Below are 18,498 nucleotides of genomic sequence, written 5' to 3'. Positions count from 1 at the left end.
ATGAATGGATATTATATTTCAATGGAGAGAAAGTAATTATCTTCTGGTCCCAGTCTTTATATGCCCCGGATTACACATATGTTGTTTGTGGATTTAAATGATAATTTTTCAAGTCAAGAGTTTGACCGTTTATTGTGCAATTTTTCAGTTAAAGGCTGTAGAGAAAACACAATGAGAAAGACTACGTCTAGTATGTGACGTCACGCTCCCTGCGACTGGCGTGGACAAGACCGACAATCTCCCCATCGGCATAACTGAAACTCTTCACGTGCCCCGATTTATCATGATTTTCACCTCTTTCGATGCTTTAGTCCTCCCCTTGGAAAAAAGAAGTGAAGTGGAGCAGAGAGATCGCCATGTCTGTACCAGAGTTCCAAGTGCGGGTGGTGACGTATATTATTCGCATCGAGAGCAGCGACGAGATGTAGTTCACAAAGCGGCCTCACACAAAACCTAACATTACCAAACTTCTTCTCGATTTTTTTAGTTTTCTTTGCATGAAAAATTATCATTTAAATCCACAAACAACATATGTGTAATCCAAGGAATACAAAGACTTGGACCAGAAGATAATTACTTTCTCTCCATTGAAACCCATTCATATTTTTCGATCTCATAGGTCCCATGGGCTCTACCGGAAGGGGCGTGACTTCGCCACTCTATTTTGCTTCCTTCACACGCCCCCTCGTTGTTAAATGTTGAAAGACGACTTTCGTTTTTTTTAGAATTGATATAACGTTTTGAGTTGTAGCATACTGGGATAAATGGTATTACAAAGAATCAAAGTTATTATGTACTCAGTAATACTTGTATATTTGTAGATATATATAACGAAGGCCAGTAAGTTGTGCCTAAGGAGCCCTAGCTCATGTGCCATAATACTTCATATTTGATAATGTGGACCACTTCCCTCCCACCCGATGGATATTGATTTGTCTTGTTTGTCGTACACACTCGGATGAATACTGTGCCCCCTCATATGACGAATGACGACTTGTGTCGAAAATGTCCCTGAAAACAAAGACAATGTAATTAGCATAAATCATAATTAATACTGCAACAATCTAAAAGCTGTCTGTATATGAAACATTGAGATAGTGAAGGTCAATCTGTACCTCGTCTGGATCGCCGTAAACCACCCCATGCTCGTGGCCGGGTGTTTTGTAGCTGAAATGATGACAGAGGATGAGTTTTGCTTAAGACTTATGCTGGAATAAGAAGCCAGGCTCTATCCTACTTCTAAGTCAGCTAGGAATGCAATTACTTCCTATCGTGCTCTGAAACAGATGTGTGAACTAAACATATGAGTTGGAAAGGCTGATTTGAAAGTTGTTAATATGATCATGATTTTATAACCGAACACTGTTTGGTTAACAAGAGGGTTGTGTCTTCTGACTATAGGTTCAAATTCCAACTTTTTTTCTTTTTGTTTCTTGATGTAAAATAATGTCCATTGTGTGTTTAAAATAAACTGGATGCCCTTTAAAAACAGCTACTTCGTTAGCCAGTGACCAATCTCTTGGTATAAGAGTTTACTGATCTATATTTGGTGATTTGAATGCGTCACTTACTTATTATCACTGTGATCTTTGCTGGAGAAACATCCGTGTTTGTGGGCATGACAAATGCCAACAGTTATACAGATGAACGCAACAAATGCAGCCAATGACTTGAGGAATATCCCGACGATGTCAATATCATCTAGAATAGTACGAAAAAATATGTGTCAGATAAAATAAAACATTTTAATACATTTGCTTAAGTTAAAATGATTCACATGGTTGCATGATCAAGTAAAGTATGAAAGGCTTGAACATTATACGGTACGTACTGTTAATGATTGTTAATAAGTACGTACCGTAATTCAAATTATTTTTAGTCTAATATCTTTTCTTCTTTTTGATTGGCAGTTAAGGAATCATTCAAAGGCGTCTACAGTCTCAGGCACTAAGCTTATATTTTGCGGAGGCTACAAGTGAGCTTGTGCTTAGTTCCACTAAGGTGACTGTGTGTATTTATAGTTGGTCTGGCATGGATTATATGGATTATAGTTATTCCCACTGTGAGGCTGTATCTCCAAATGATTATCACTCCCCTTTATTCCCTATGGTCATTATACGATTAGAGAACATGTTGATTTAAGAATCACTTCATTCTTCACTATTTCATTTTTTTCTACAGGCACTTTGTGGAGTAATTGAATTTAAAATTAATTTGGGACTTGGATGCAATTTTTACGAAGAATTTGTACATCTTGAATGTACGTTACGTGCAAAGAGACCATACTTAACAAAGAAGAATTATTTAATGGCATACAGATTTGTATCTTATTATTGTACACATCTATTCAAACAAGTAAAGCGTTTAATGGATATATGTGTAAATGTATCAGGCTAAGTGTTATGATGTCATTACATAACACACTGTCAGTGCCAGTAATGTTATTAAGAGCTGGCTGAGCCCAGTGCTTACGCTCACAGGTGAAGCAAGACTCACCTTCTAAACCAGACTCGGCGACCTGGAGTCAGTTCACGCCTCAGCACTCACACATACCCCTTTTTCCACCAACGCGGTTCCAGTGCTAGTTCGGAGCCAGTGCCAATCTCAAACCGGTTCTTGGCTTTTCCACATATATAATCCTGGCTCCCGGCCATAAGAACCAGTTCCAACTCAGTACCAAGTCCACGCTGGTCCAGAAACAAGAACCAGTGACGTCTGGTTTTGGGTGAGCGACATTTAACGCGTTAATTGTAGCGTTAATTTTAACGTCCTGATGCTTGCTAGGACAACAGGGTCGCATGCTGACGCATTCACGTGGCTCTACTCTGGCCCTAAAGTCTGTGGAAAACCAAGGTGGTTCTTGGGGAGGTTGGTGTGTAGAACCAACACTGAACCAGCAAACGCACCAGCCCAGCACCAGCACACCGGGTTTGCGTTGGTGGAAAGGAGGTAACAGAGGATCGGCCCGGTCCTGACACTAAGGGGAATGGGTGCGGGACCACTCACAGACTTCCATCTTCTGCGGGGGGCACTGGGCGTGGCCGGCGTCGTTCTTGGCCTGGCAGTAGTACTCCCCCGCATCGTCCTTCTTCACCCGACGGAATTTCTGCCAAGAGGACATTTTCCCACGATGACATAACTTGTTTTACGTTCCGCTGACCGGCTCTTATTGCAGGGGATGCCCACCAGGATATAGAAACAATGAACATTTCACAGTGTAGTGCAGTCGCTAGGTGGTTCAACTCCCACCTGAAATACATAATAGCTAGATAGAGAACACTGTGTGTGGGGCGCCCCAGTGGTTCAGCGGGCGGAGCGCATACCATTAAGGCCCGGTCCTCACCGCAGTGAGTGGGGTTTGATCCCTGGCCGTGGTCCTTTGGTACATGTCCCCCCCCCTCTCTCCCATACCTTCCTGTGTATCTCGCTCTACCATAACAGGATAAAACCTTCGAAAATAAAAGAGAATACCGTATCCAGCAAGTAATAAGTACTAATGTAATAATACTCTAATTCATAATTGTATTATATTAATTGTGTTAAGCCTCAATAATGACTACAGACAAAACCCTTTTCGACAGGCTGCAGACATTGGGGATCAAACCCGGTTTCCTGTTCGGCTCGGAGCCAAACCACCGAGCCGAAGCGCAACTCCGCCCACGAAGGCGCCCCCCCCCCCAGCACCCACCAGGCTGCCGGTGTCCTGGTTGATGGTGTAGGAGGAGTTGATGAGCCGGGGGCTGGTCTTGGGGTCCGGGGGCAGCTCCTCGTTGTTGTGGAACCAGCGGTACTGCGCGGCGGGGAAGCCCTCGTTCTCCAGGCAGCGCAGCTCCGAGGACGTCCCCACGGTGACGGCGTCCGGGACGCTGCAGCGCGGCACCACCGGCCTCACTGCGGGGAGGGAACGCCGTTGCTCACCCTGAAGCCTGACCATCTCGACCGCTGCGGCGCCTTCACTGGACAGCATCGGCCGGTCTTTGCCTGCGCTCTTGCGCTTTGTGCACCTGCACTTTTAAATGTATGCACCTACAGCTCATATATAACATTTTATTCTATTTGCTTTGTGCACCTGCACTTTTAAATGTATGCACCTACAGCTCATATATAACATTTTATTCTATTCGCTTTGTGCACCTGCACTTTTAAATGTATGCACCTACAGCTACAGGACCTACACTTTTAAATGTATGCACCTACAGCTCATATATAATATATATTTTATTTTACCATAAAACTTCTTTACTAGCTCTTTTTTTATTGCAGTCATCATAACTCCTTTTTGTCTTGTTTTGCCTTACTATCATAAGAACTTCACTGTACAGAATGTCCATGTTATACTGCCCATCTGACAGCAGTAGGGCCCTGTACTCTTGCTGTACAAAAGGTTGCAAGGACCCTCAGTGTTTCATCCGACGTGCACCACAGTACAGTACAGTGCACCGCAATGCAGTACAATACAGTGCACTGCAGTGCAGTACAGTACTATGGTAACGGTACCTCTCACTGCGAGGTTGATGAGGATCTCGTCAAAGTGTCTCTGGTCGTCGATGGCCGCCACCTCGCAGCGGTACTCGGCGGTGTCGGTGCGGGTGGCGTTGAAGATCAGGATGTTTGCCGGTTCTCTGAGCTGTGCCCTGTGCTCCAAGTCGCCTGGGTGGGGAGGGGGGGGGGGGAACAAGGAACAAAAACACTCATTGAAATACACAGCGTGTCCCCGCGACGGATCAACGGGGGAATTCACTGCCCACTGCTCCATCACAATGTGGGCCAGAAAAGGGGGCGCTTCAGCTCAGAACAGCGGTGCCAAGAGGTTTCCTGTGATGCTGCTGACTGAGGGATTCATCTTTCTATGAAAAGAAACGTTTCAAACAAGTGCCTCTTACCAGATATCCGATTCTGGAAGTAGACATAACTGGGAATGCCGTTCTTGATCTTCTTCCATTCGATCCGGGGATTGTTGGTGGAGATGGATTCTATTAAGCAGGTCAGCTCAATGGCTGTGGAAGCGGGGAAAGAGAGAGGAAAGGAAAGATAAAAGATATCAGCAAACCAACCGGTAGGCCCAGGAACAACAAAAGCTACTTTGGGCAGGAGGGGAACGGACGGATTGTTCCAGAAGCTTACGCTCAAACTCATTTGCCCACACAATCTTGTCTGTCGTCCGGAGAATGACAGCGAGAGATGGCACGTGGCCTGCGAATAGAAAGACAAAAACACAGGAAGATGGTTATGGCTCCATATGGCAGAGAGCTGTCAGTCTATCCAGAGGAGTTAACTGATCAGATTTGTCGAATTAAAGTACTTAGTGACTGACAACGGAAGATCTGTTGAGTTAGGGCCCTGAGATGAGATTTACGTAACCAGAGCCCATTAATCACGTTCCAATTGTATCCCAAGAGAATAACACCTGGGGCTGAATGGGTAAATGGTGCAGTCATGAAACACTAAATGCCCACAAAAAAGTCCCAGGCTCTGTACCCTAAAAATATCACAAAATGCAGCAGCTTTTCATTGTCGGTGGTGGTTAAAAAGTGATGTTAAAAATGTGTATGGAAGCATGTTTTTTGTTAATTGTAACAAATGTACACACCGCTCTTTACCCTCATGACACGTTGTGGAGGAGCCTTGCCGACTGTGTGCCCATGTACTCCTGGCTGATGAATTAAACAGGTACCTTACAGATCTATTACGGGGTTTGGAATATAATTACTGCCATGTTTTGTTTGTTTTCTATTTTTCTCCCCGAGTCAGCTCAAAAAGTATTCTTTGTCGACCAGGATAACTTGGCTGGACAACGGTACTGTTTTTAGTTTCAGCAGAGTCTTTCTTTCAATGGAGGGATTATTTCCCAGTTCGCAGCGATCAAATTAATTCTTTATTCAGCAATTCCGGTTCAGTACGGAGGCTTGCGTGAAAGAGAGGGGGAATTTATGACGCAACGCACAGTGAGCAAGGATGCATGTAAATGAACTGCTTAACCAAAAAACACGGGCCCAAAACAGAACAATCACATTTATGCTAATCTGCTTTCCTGTTTTCCCCTCAAGGCCTGGAATTAAAAGGCACCCAAACCTAGACCTAAATCCTAGTTGTTGTTGTTAAGTAACCTATTTAGTTGTCGCTTCAGTTCCAAAGGCACTCCTTGTGGCAAGGTTTGTTTCTTAAAAGCCAGATCTGAACGGCCTCAAGTTAGATCAATCAAGCTGGCTCAATCAAAATGCCTTAACGATCCAGATGGATTAGCATTGAAAAAAAGCCAATGGTAGAATGATACATCAACCGGCAATCAAGCCCAGATCCTAAGCATCCATGAATGGGTCCTAACTCAATGTATTGCCATTCTTTTTAAACAGAGCTGTCCGCTGTATGATTTTTGTGTGCCTTTCAATTTGTGCATACCTTTCAGCAACTTTACGCAGAAACAACACACTCTCTGCTCACAATCTAATACCATAAATACAGTAATTAGCGGGTTCACGTCCATGTGAAAACAAGCATGCAGAGCAGGCCCAACCGGGTCCTTTCCCTTCTCTGTCGGACAACACAGAACGCTACAAAATGAGGGGTTGGATTAGACAATAATAAGCACTGTGGCTTCCTAATTGGCCGAAACATCCGCCACAGCTTATTTTGGAGGCTCGGTGATAGTAACCCTCTCAGACGATGTCGTGACTGCATTTTTTTCTGCACTCGGAAAAAGACTTTCCCACCACCCCCTCGCCCCCCCCCCCCCCCTCACACATCATCACCTCAGCAGCACTGCGCATAACGCCTCCTCGCATCCACGTAGCTCTGGTACCCCCCCCCCCCCCCCGGCGCAAAGTGGGACTAGTATAGCGGGGGCCAAGTGCTCATTGTTGACAGTGGGGACAACCCGCATACTGCCACCGCATACTGTGAGCACAGCTGTGGTGGCTGTGGCGAGGAGATGTGACTCCGAGGTCTCAGCTTCCGTCTCCGTTGCGCTGACTTTCCCACTCAGTGCACGGAGAGGGCTATTTTTATCCCAACAGTGACTGGACATCCTGGGAGACACATAGCTTATCCAGCAGACACAGCCCCCCAGTATACAGATGAGATTTGTTCTGGTCTGTAAGCACGGAAACAACCAGGCATGGTGGCTGAAGAATCAGCCCTGAGGTTTTCTTGTGCTGAAGAGCGCTTCAAAAATAGAGATTGGCTTCAGGCTTTATTAGTGTTGTTTAGAGTTGAATGTTTGTGTTGAGGAGATAGTGACGTACTGCTGGGATTTGTTCAGTCTGTCAGCATGGACACATTCGATGGGGACTCAAACCATCACATAAAAAGCGGTCAAGAAGAGAGATAACAGATCAAGCAGAGATCATACAGACTTTATAGGACGACTGCAGAAGAAGACTCCAGCAAAGTACTGCATTTCAGTGTTTTAGGGCTTCATTAAAGCTGGGGAAGGGGATTTATTTTTGCAAGCATTTTTTACATATTTGTTGAACAGCTATCAATTAATCAAATACTCTTATTTAAAATATCCTTTATCTGTGGCTGTCGCCAGCCTGTAATAAACCAGTGAATAATTTAATTCGGCCCAAAGGAAATTAATGGCTTGCCTGCCCGTCTGTCTACCTCACGGCGGCTACCTGCGCACACTCTGCCCTGCACCCATTGGCCACGACCGGGGTCTTCCACAAGGCTAGGCTGAGCTACTGCTGAAGCTAACGAGCTGGTCATGTGCTTTGAGGGAGTGGCCTTGGAGACAGGCCTCAAGGGAGGGGGAGGGATTCTTTCCGAATTGCCAACCCCAGCTTTAAGTAAGTTGTATAACTCACAAATGTTGTATGTGTTTTTGTTAGTTTAAGAGGCTAGGGATCATAGATTAAGGAGCGTAAATTATATGAAAATAAGAAAAACTGAAGCCTTGGGAGTTTATTTATAATTTTTTCAAAATGTGGGTCTTGAAATGATCATTAGGAGGTCGGTAAAGCAAGCCCTACAGTGTGTGGCCTTCTGACGGCCTGTATCTCGTTAACACACTCCTGACCCTGTGTCCCCGTTTGTAGGACAGTAAAACAATAAAACAATACATTCAAGGCCGTGGGAAAGAATGATTCAGAAAACAATGGCTATAAATAGGTTAAATGCTAATATTTCCTACAAAACCAAAAGCATTCATACAGACAATAGTGACCCTGATAACACAATCAGGTCTAAAGATGAATCTGTATCTGTTCTAATACATAAAACATAATCCATGCAGGAAAGCCAGCCCACGCAAGCCCTTTTTTTTTATTAATCTCCTGGTTGTGGTAATGCATAGATAAAGTACCAGGCCTGTTTGGAGTGAAATGTTCTATTAAATAGACACATTTTGCCATCGTCTGAGGCACTAAAAACATGTAAACAACTGGGCTTCCAATTCTCAATACAAAGTGGTGATCCAGTAGTCTATAAAAAGCCTTTTTCCAGACATTCCAACACAGCCATTTAAAAAATTCAATGGCCTCTGGTCTCAGTCTTGTTTGAATTTCCGGAATCAGTAAATGAGCAATCGAGAGACTGCATGAAGACTAGAGTAGAACCACACATCCAACGGGCTGTGTAATATATGATGTGTTTACACAACATATTTTTTGTAAAACTTTATCATATTACAGCATGCTGTTAAAGGAAGGAAGATAAACATTTAAGATATGTGATGACTATAGGATAATATGAAAGAATAATATTAACAATGAATAAATTCCACTTTTTCCTTATGCATGCACACCCTACAAAATGAAACACCTAATGCAACAACATTTCACAATGCATATTCGAACAAATTCAAACAAATATTCTAATAAGTAGATGAACACGTCTGGTAACCCTGACCTGAAATCCCCCTGGCAGGTGCTCTGTGTATCTAACAAATTATACTTTGGACTTGGATCTACCTCGACTCGGCTCACATTGGCAATCACTTCAGCACTGCCGGTATCGCAGTGTATTACATACCCCCGGTAGTCAGTAAATAAATCTGGTGTCATCTCATTCCAGCTTCGGAACTGCAGAGCTATACGAGAACAGCTTTATGAGCGAGAAAGCTTTGCCTGCTAGCTTTATCACTTTAGCACAGAAAACACTCACAACTAAAGGCTCAGGCCGCACAGACACAGGCATGGAATCAGTCGGGTACCACTTTATGTGGGGATGTATGGGCTGACTATTACTGCATAAGCGTAGCAGATGGTCACAGTGGCCGCTGGCGAAAGGCAGTCACACTCCTGTTTACTCAGCCTGCTAACTTGTCTTCCAAACTCTGGTCATGCGATGGCTGTTCATACATGCTTAATGAGCAATGAGTCATTTGCAAGAAACAAACGCAGTCACATTGGGGGTATTTGTACTTCAGAAACGAGTCACGCCAATTTGGAAATATCACAGAGCATTAGCCAACTTGAAGGGGGACTTACATTCACCCCATTAAACTCGCTGGCCCCAGCTTGCCCTGCCAGGGGTGGGGCAGAACAACAACATTACGGCACCGATAGAACCTGCTGCTGGCCACCTCCTCCTACGGGGCAAGCCATCCCTCACTCCAGTCTGTCCTTGACCTGAGAGCCTCTGAGACCATTTGTAAAGCCTTCATTAACCGTGTGTCACTGTGTCAGGCTCGGCTCGTACAGAAGTTAAGAGACAGCAGACAAATGCATTCTCCACCACATGGACACATCCAGCTGTGGAGAGGAAAGGAGAATGAAATAACGGTACGCCAACGGGGCTACACCTGTTAACACACGGAGGCACGCCGGTGTGCAGAACAGTTCTCCAGCATGCTATTAAAGGAGCATTGTCTCCTGGTAGAAGTGTATGATTACTGCCAACGAAACGCGGAGTGAAAAGGGGTGATTCCGTTTAAAGCAAAGCACAATTAATAACCTAGACATTACCGAATTATCGATTACCGTCAGTTGGTTCACGTGTCACCGTGATGAGATACGATTTGCATGCATTGCAAAACATCGCTATGCTTATGAGTAGCTTCACATTTCCACTAGAGCGCTTTCAGGATAAGGCATTAATGAAAGGCATGCATCGGGACGTTGGGCAGCATCACAGCCCGGGTGTCGGATACCCACCGTGTTAATATTTAATGTCGCGGAGTTAAATCAATTGCCCTTCGTGAGAAGAAAAGCCCAACAAGACCCTCGACACGTCCCCCCACCACCACGAAAGCAAGATCCACCTCAACATGATCAAAGACAGAGAGCCTAACGTCAGCTTACAGCTCCAGCAGAGAAGCTAGGGCTCTGATTTACAACTACAACCACACGGACCGCACACAGCACAGCCACTAACCCCCCCGCAGCGCGTCGCTATCCAGGAGAAAATTACTCACATATGCTCGAACAGAAGAGAATGAAAGCGATGATTCGCGCTATCGCCATCTTGTAGCTTTCCATGTATCGGTCACAACACTTGCACATACACGTACACACACATACACACACACACACACATGCGCGAGGCTGAGCTCTGTGAGAGTCAGCACCTCTGTGAGGTATGGGAGGAGGATGGGGTCCGCCGCGAGACTGCTGGATGATGTTGCCATGGAGGAGTTTCCATAGCTACAAGGGCATCGCGGCGGAACAGGGATCATCGACCACCGGAAATAGCTGTACCATACTCACCATACAATTGCTATAGTATTTTATAAATCCAAAGAATGCATTTTGATTTTATACTAGGGTGTCTCCGTCAGGTAAATGCTCCCTGAACGTATGTGACATTGTTCAGAACATAATTGAGGAATAACGACACATTTTCTTCACAAAATATGTATTAAATATATATATATAAACTATATTATGTTTAAAATAAATATTTTAATTAGGGCACCTGCCGGTTAATTTAGGTCTACGGACTACGTATGATCAATTTCAATAATTGAAACGGTTGAAACCAATTAACATTATTTTATAAATGTATTTTTATTTCAGTGGGAAGTGGCTGCAGCAGGTTCACTGAATTAGACTGCAGGTGGCAGTGTGCAATCAAATATCCCCTCCGAGGGCCCACGTCACTGGATAATCACTTCATTTCATTCAACTGACCTGACGCTTTCTTTTATAACCTATGTGAGCCCCCTTCATATGTGTCAAGAGCCATGTGGTTAGCACAACGCGTTATAACTACATGTAGTTGTTTATACCCACATAAATATAATATTGATCATAGTCGTATTATTATGAATTTTCTAGAAGACACATATTAGTCCTATATTATATGACACCTCACTCAAAAGCGACTACAAAGCAAGCCTACAAAAAAATAGGTGCACTAAATTTAACAGTATAAAAAAAAGTATCTGGCTTTCACGGGCTCATCCTGTTGAAGGCTTACCTGTCTGTCTACCTTCCTACCCGGCTACCTGCGAGGAGTAATGCCCATGCACTAATTTCTCATGACCAGAGTCTTCCACAAGGCTGAGCTATTGCTAAAGCTAGCAGTCACATATTTTGGGGGAGTGGCTTTGGAGGAAGGCCTGAAGAGAAGGGTGGGCTTTTTTCTTTATACCATTGCACACTTTCGAAATGTTGTTCTCTCTGGCAGGTTTCTCCAAAATGCCTACCCTAGCTTTAACGCTAATAAACAATCAAGTGTGTATGGCTATTGCTGTCATATTCTAGGCTACGTTCTCTTTATCGGCCAAGACCTGAATAGTTATCATGCTGTTCAATTGGGAAGGGTTGATAACAATCTTGCTTATTTTAGTTGTTTAATTTCCCAATCTAAGAACCAAAAAGTAAAACCACAAACTCTGTCATTTTGGGTCCAGAATTGATCAACTCTGCCCTGGAGTGAGAAAGAGGTAACCTGATTATCATCCTGGAACTTGCGTCATTACCTTCCATTGATGGGGAAATTTTACAATATTCCAATAAAAATACGTGTGAGGAAATAATGATCTCAGATCTCTGAGGACTGAAAAACACAAGGTTAAGAATCAGTGACATGAGTCATAGCGTTACGTAACAGATTGAGGCAGTCAAGGTACTGTGGTACATACCTCCTCCGAGGAACCATTAGATGGAGAATGTGGTGCCAATCTTTTATATGCTTCCACAATTCTATTCAATAGGCCTGCTGTAATTAATATCCACACAGATTTGAACAATGATTTCAGCCGGATCTCAAGTTCGGTGGTGAAACCGGATACCGGCATATCCACTGACACACGAGCGCCGTAGTTTGTGACCTTTTGAAAAATCCATACAACAATGTTGTTTTTGTTAAAAACATGATCATATTAAATATCAACGGCTTCTCTAGCTCAACACGTAATACCAAGAGTTCTGGTGATCCCTGCCGGCTCTTACGCCTCGTGCCCACTGCATCCGTCCGTTGAAGGATCCCAATTGACTTTGAATGGGGACGGACGCGCAATGCATTGTGGATCCGTCCGTTCCGTTGGATCCGTCTGCGCCGTCAAAAAGTTGAAGAATGTTCAACTTTTTCGGCAGCGACGGATCCGTCATCCAATCAGATCGCTTATGCAAATTTAAGCACTGTGACACTACTCGGGCTCTGACGACCCTGGAAAGCTCCCCCATCCGTCAGCCACGCCTTCCGACGTCCTCTGACGGACGGTGCAGTGGGCACGAGGCGTTAGGGGCTGGGCTACGTCCAGCACTCAGAGATTCATAGCTTTATTCTGAGCGTTTGAACCCTCGGTCAGAATGTTCTGGGTTCGATCCCTAATGTCCTCAGCCTAACTGAAAGCATCCTTAAGCCAGATGCTTAACCCCAGCCTGATCCTTATGGATCTGTCCCTGTATCAATATAAGGCACTTTGAATAAAATGTCCCAAATGAACCATCGCCGCCACCAGTCTGCTCGATGGAAGTGGGTCATTACAGCGGGATTAGTGAGACACGCACAGTAGCTAATGTCCAGAGCACCATAGTGGTTTCTCATGCTTTCTAGGCTTTACAAAGCCTACTTGTCCAGTGTCACTTAATAGTGTCGTAAGCCTTAAGTAGCCCTTGAGAGTTGATGCTACTTCATTGGCCAGGTTTTAATTATACATTTATTAATCCTATTGCTATTTTGTGTAGCAATATGCTACAATGTATGCCATATATATTACTAGTATATAGCGTATTGCTAAGTTAATACTGATGCCTCAATCACACAAATAATCTCCATATAAAGACATATCTTAGTTAGCTCTCGCTGCCATGACACCTGCCTAAACCTTCAAGATCTTTATGCAGCTGCCAGCTCCCTCCTTGCAGCTATAATTAGAGTACACTTGCAAAACAACACACTTAATTTCCTCATCATATTTCTGCTGTTAATAAATCCTGCATCCCAAAATCATGTTTTCTTACCATATCTATCATTTTTGCCAGAACTACTGTCATATCAACGCTGAGATCCTGTTTCGGATTTGAACACACAGATAAATAAAATTTTGGTATTCATGTAGCTATAACGAATGATAAGCACATGATGAAAACACAAGGATTCAAAACGCTGCAAACATTATTTATAACAAATGTGCAGCACTGTCAACGATACAGGGCGAGCATGTATGTTTGCCACTAACTAATGGCAAACAAGTTAATGGATGAAACTTCACAAAAATGTTTTAATCACATTGTTAAGAAAATGTTTGTTCTTTGTCAGACGATCATCTATGCCAGAGGTGCAAGTATAGCCTACATGTAAAACTATCATGGTATAATATCATAATACTACGACATGTGGTTTGTTTAAATGATCAGAGTGACCGTGTAAGTATTCTAAATGGTTCAATTCCCCATTGTTCAAAAATATATACAACCTAGCCAATAAATTGTCACTTCCATCTCATTCCAATGTATTGCTGTCATAAAACTACTAAACGGAGCCAGTTTATTGTTCATATCCAATATGACACTGTGCTGACAAGACGTTTAATTTGAGAGGCAAAAGCTCAACGACTGAAAAGCTGATGAGGGCGTTTCATTGCCAGGATCCGAACCTACTGCTTAAAACTTCAGAAACACTCATCAAGACGTGTGCTAAACACCCCACAGGCCATTTGCCTGCTGCAACACCTCGCTCACTAGAGGCTAAACATACGCTTTGAATCAGGGGCTAACAAACCAAAGCCAAAAGATCGGATACGATAATAACATATAAATCACCACATGATAGCTAATTTAGTTAGTATTCACACAACAATGCTGCAGGTCATCTGTGCTATCAGACACTGGCCAACAGAGGGGGACACCACAGTACTGGACTTAAAATAACGTATTCCAATATTGGACTAGAAAATAAAAGCACAGGGAATTGAGGTTTTTCTTCAGATAAAATTGAAAGAATCAGCATGTTTAACTTGGAGTCCTGTCATCATCATAATCATCATCATGACTAAGAAACTGCGTATCTAACTGAATGTATCCGACGTTAGAGAGAGGGGCTGTGGCTCTGAGTTCACTCCTTAACACGTTGGATAGCGAAAGGAGGCAGATCTGAACATTGGCTTCAATTAACACTAGGTATTTATAGCCTTCTCAACTCCACTGAGCGGCAGGTGAAGCATCAAGACTGGCAACAGGGACGTGCTTTAAGGTTTCATCGGTTTCAAAGTAAAAGTCTCGAAACGTTATAAATTAAATTCCATGTTCTGTAAATGTAATCGAGCACTTTCAGTTTTGCAAAGCAAGAACAATTAGGTTTGCTTAATTCATATCTGTTTAGTACTACATGGGAGTGGTAGTTTATATCCATACTGTTTATCTAATTTGTAGAATATGAAAAAGGAAAATATTTAAGAGGCTTAGTCGCAGCAACGTGCAGCTGTCAGACTACTGTACAATGGAGATACAAGAAACCATGGCAACTCTACATACATGTATATATAAGTGTGTGTGTGTGTGTGTGTGTGTGTGTGTGAGAGTGTGGTTGTGTGTGTGTGTGTGTGTGTGTGTGTGTGTGTGTGTGTGTGAGTGTGTGTGTGTGTGTGTGACCCAGGCTGCACATGACGCAAAGAAGTCAGAACTGACTCCTACACATTTCTTTCAACAAAGTTCTCACACAAGGTAATACCACTATATAAGATACTTTACTATTCTAGAATACCATATACCAAACCACACCACACCATACTATAGTATACGTTTTTGCTCAAATCTATTAGACAGCTTTTTTAAACACTATTTTGGCAAATTCTGGCATTCTGTGGTCTGTTATTTCTGAAAGCAGACCTCTGCTGTTGAATAACAGGCTATGCTATGAAAGCAGCTCTAGCCATAAAATCTAACAGCCTAATAAAATAATTTGAAAATCAATAAAAAACATTTTTTGTTGTTATATATTGTTTCAGATTATTGATTTATTTTGCATCAGGATCATCACCCTGTCCTGATACTAAACTATGAACTATACTAAATACCATACTTTATTAAACCATATTGCTATACTATTCTATAATATACTATACAATATAAGTAATTTACCATACTATACCATACTGTACTATATTCAGCTGTATACTATACTAAACATACTATACTACACGACTATACTAGACTAGGCTGTGCTATGTGATGTTATACTATGTTATGTTATAATATAGTATCCTATAATGAATGTTGCAATGTTGAGTTAGTTGTTTATTATTTTTTGTTTAATTCCACAGTGCTCACGTAATGTTTCTGAATATGACTGGTGGATATGTGACAATGGATGCTTTTCACATACACACATACACATGCACGGACACACACAGGTCCACACAAACACACAAAAACACACAAAGGTCCACACAAATACAAACATACACATACACACACACACAGAGGGACACTCACACACATACACGGTGACACACACATACAGGTCCACACAAACACACACACACACAAACACACAAACAGCCGCACACACACACACACACACACCTATTTTACATAAGAGATTATTTCAGCTCTCCTTATCTATTCTCCGCCACAGTCTGTCACCCTTTCCTGGAAGACATCACACGCAGACACGGAAAAAGCAGAACACACAAAAGGCACCACCACCCTACCCCAAATCTTTCTATTTCTGTGCCTGGAGCAGCCCGCCAGAGCCATTACGTAATGTTAGTGTCACCGTGGAAACCGAATGTGTACCTTACACAACGGCTTCGCAGAGGGTCATTAGACAGGGCTCTGGTGGGCTCTCATCCTCTCTGTGTGTTTAAGCTGTGTTCCACCGAGGGCCGGTTGGGCCGGGGGGTCAGGGGCCGGGCTCGGGGGCCGGGCAGGGGTGTCTGTCCACAGCGACCTTGTTTGGCCATGCAGCAGTCAACCTCCCATCCCCCCGTCCCAGGCCATCCACCACTGACAGTGGTTATTGGCATCCAGGGGCCTCACAGTGTGACTCTGCCCTCCAAACGCCATTGAGGTGGAGAAGGACTACGGGGCAGAACCAGAGGAATATGGTTGTGCGAACGTCTGATGCTATAGATCCCCCCCGGAGGAAGGACCCTCAGATCACTAAGACACTTGGTTCCGTCGCTAAGGACTTGCTGTGCAGAATTCATTGCCGGTTGCAGGAATCCTGAAGAGAGAGATGTGTACAAAGGTTTATGTAAAAACGATGATAATAGTCATAAGGGACGAAAGCTGAAAGTCTGCCTGGAAATTGAGGAGGCATCATGTGAACAAATATATATGTTTAATTTGATCCTCATTTCTGCTCATCACCTTCGTCTGAGCACTCACACACGCACGCATACAAACGCACATGTGCACACACACGTAAAAACACACACACAAACATAAACACACGCACATTTTGGTTAAATACATATTTTAAATACATTTTTAATTTGTTGAAATATAAATCACATTTTAAATTGGGTCCCCACGGTCTCTGACACTATTTGCCACTTTTAAAAACGTAAATGACCATCGTTTATTGAAGAGAAACACAAAAGTGTGGCAGATAACATGGATGGAGCAGGATCCCAAACTAGTGGTAATTGCGTGTTTTCTGCGGCCGTGCATGTTTAAATCGAGAAGGAGCGTCTTTGAGCGCCTTAGCGAGGTAAGCGTGTGTGCGCAGTGGGAAGCAGCAGCAGCAGCGTGATTAAGCAGCAGCAGTAGCAGCAGCTTTGCGCTTCCAGTCGTCGAGGAAACGGCGGAACCAAATTGCATCCGTCGCCACACCCATGTCACTCGCCAGACGAGGCGCCGAGGCAGGAGAAAACGAGCGTTTGGTGTCGGCGATGGGGAATATAACAACACCCCGAGGGTACACATGAACGACAGACGACACACAACCACAGCCACGGTTTCATCCGCCCTCCCAATAAACACATGCGTCTTTAAACATTAACCGGGGTGGAGACTTGAAAGGACGGATCCAACCCACGAAGCGTTATTCATTTCAGTATTAACAAATAATTATACTAAGCGGCGCGGCGGTCCACATGGCGGCTCTGGGAGAGAGAGGGGGGTGTTAAGAGGAGCAGGCTCCCCGTCAGTGCGCATGATACTGCGGTGGTTCCACTACTACGGCACGCTCCAACTCACCTTGAATCGCTCCATGACTGCTCTGCTGCTGTCATCCGGGCACGGTGGGGGGGGGGGGGGGGGGAGGGGGCGGGGGCGTATGGATAACCAATACACGCCCCAAAGCCTCGATCGGTAACCAATCGAAGGACAGGAGAGGCGGACCTGTGGCTTAACATTCTCCCACTGCTGGGTTCCACTATGCGCTCGTAAAACGCTCGGACGTCTACTCCGAGGAGCGCGACGGTGCAGGTGCTCTGTCTCTTCGGGAGGAGAGGATGCGGACGGAAGGACGGGGGAGGGAAGGGATGAAGGGAATCGCCAAGAGGAAAGCGTCTAGGATATGAAAAAGGAGGGTTTTTAAAGGAGACCGCACCGGCGCAAGGTCGAATATGAAAGACTGGTCGAACGGGGTGACACTTTGCTTGGTGATAGCTGGTCGGCACTAGTACTATGATTTGGTATGTGGCCACTCTGATAGCAAGTGTATTCAGCACCAGAGGAACGACCGCTCAAGGTGAGTTGAAGTGCAATAGATCCAGTGCGGCGCGTATAATAGGATGTTCTGTGTGTGCACGGTGTGTGTGCATTGTGTGGTGGTGGTTCTGCAGCATGCGATGTGTGTGTTTCTGATGATGGCTCACACGACGTGTCTGTGGCTGCTTCATTGTAACAAATGGCTGCATATCTCACGTCACGTGCAAAGTTCTGCCCTGGCTGATTCCATTTTAGAAATGGCTCATTCATTTGCAGAGCCTCGCACCGTGGGTGGATTTATGCGTTTATTGTGAATATTCACACGTTGGATCGTTGTTATGATGCTAATGCTGGTCGGTCCGAAATGTGGCCCGTTTCAAACGATAGGTTCGGATCCCACTGATGAACTGCATGGGTGCCACACACTGGGCCTAACCATGGCTGTCTCACACTGAACCGTTTGGGGAATGGTAAACATGGTGAATAATGCCATAATCGTGAGTGAATATGC

At 44.2% G+C, this 18,498-nt stretch overlaps 2 protein-coding genes across 2 annotated transcripts in view; one reads left to right on the top strand and one right to left on the bottom strand.

The window, feature by feature from the left end:
* Nucleotides 1-975: 975 nt before the first annotated feature.
* On the bottom strand, nucleotides 976-10,595 carry jam3a (junctional adhesion molecule 3a; the record flags this gene model as incomplete). Its single annotated transcript, XM_079732851.1, has 10 exons — nucleotides 976-1,011; nucleotides 1,116-1,167; nucleotides 1,572-1,701; nucleotides 3,007-3,106; nucleotides 3,689-3,891; nucleotides 4,498-4,650; nucleotides 4,884-4,997; nucleotides 5,125-5,193; nucleotides 10,355-10,491; nucleotides 10,588-10,595. 10 exons carry the CDS (start codon nucleotides 10,593-10,595, stop codon nucleotides 976-978), a joined length of 1,002 nt encoding a protein of 333 aa, XP_079588977.1.
* Nucleotides 10,596-17,963: 7,368 nt separating this feature from the next.
* Nucleotides 17,964-18,498, top strand: part of igsf9ba (immunoglobulin superfamily, member 9Ba) — a gene marked incomplete at both ends in the record, with an annotated part of 54,215 nt that continues 53,680 nt past the window's right edge. The window contains one exon of the mRNA XM_079733693.1: nucleotides 17,964-18,027. Within this exon, the coding sequence (XP_079589819.1) occupies nucleotides 17,964-18,027 (64 nt within the window). The remainder of the gene's footprint in view (nucleotides 18,028-18,498) is intronic.

Source organism: Pollachius pollachius, assembly GCF_949987615.1.
Source record: "Pollachius pollachius genome assembly, chromosome: 3".
Lineage (NCBI taxonomy): Eukaryota > Metazoa > Chordata > Actinopteri > Gadiformes > Gadidae > Pollachius > Pollachius pollachius.
The sequence above is the reverse complement of the archived record's forward strand: the minus strand, read 5'-3'. Positions and strand labels throughout refer to the sequence as shown.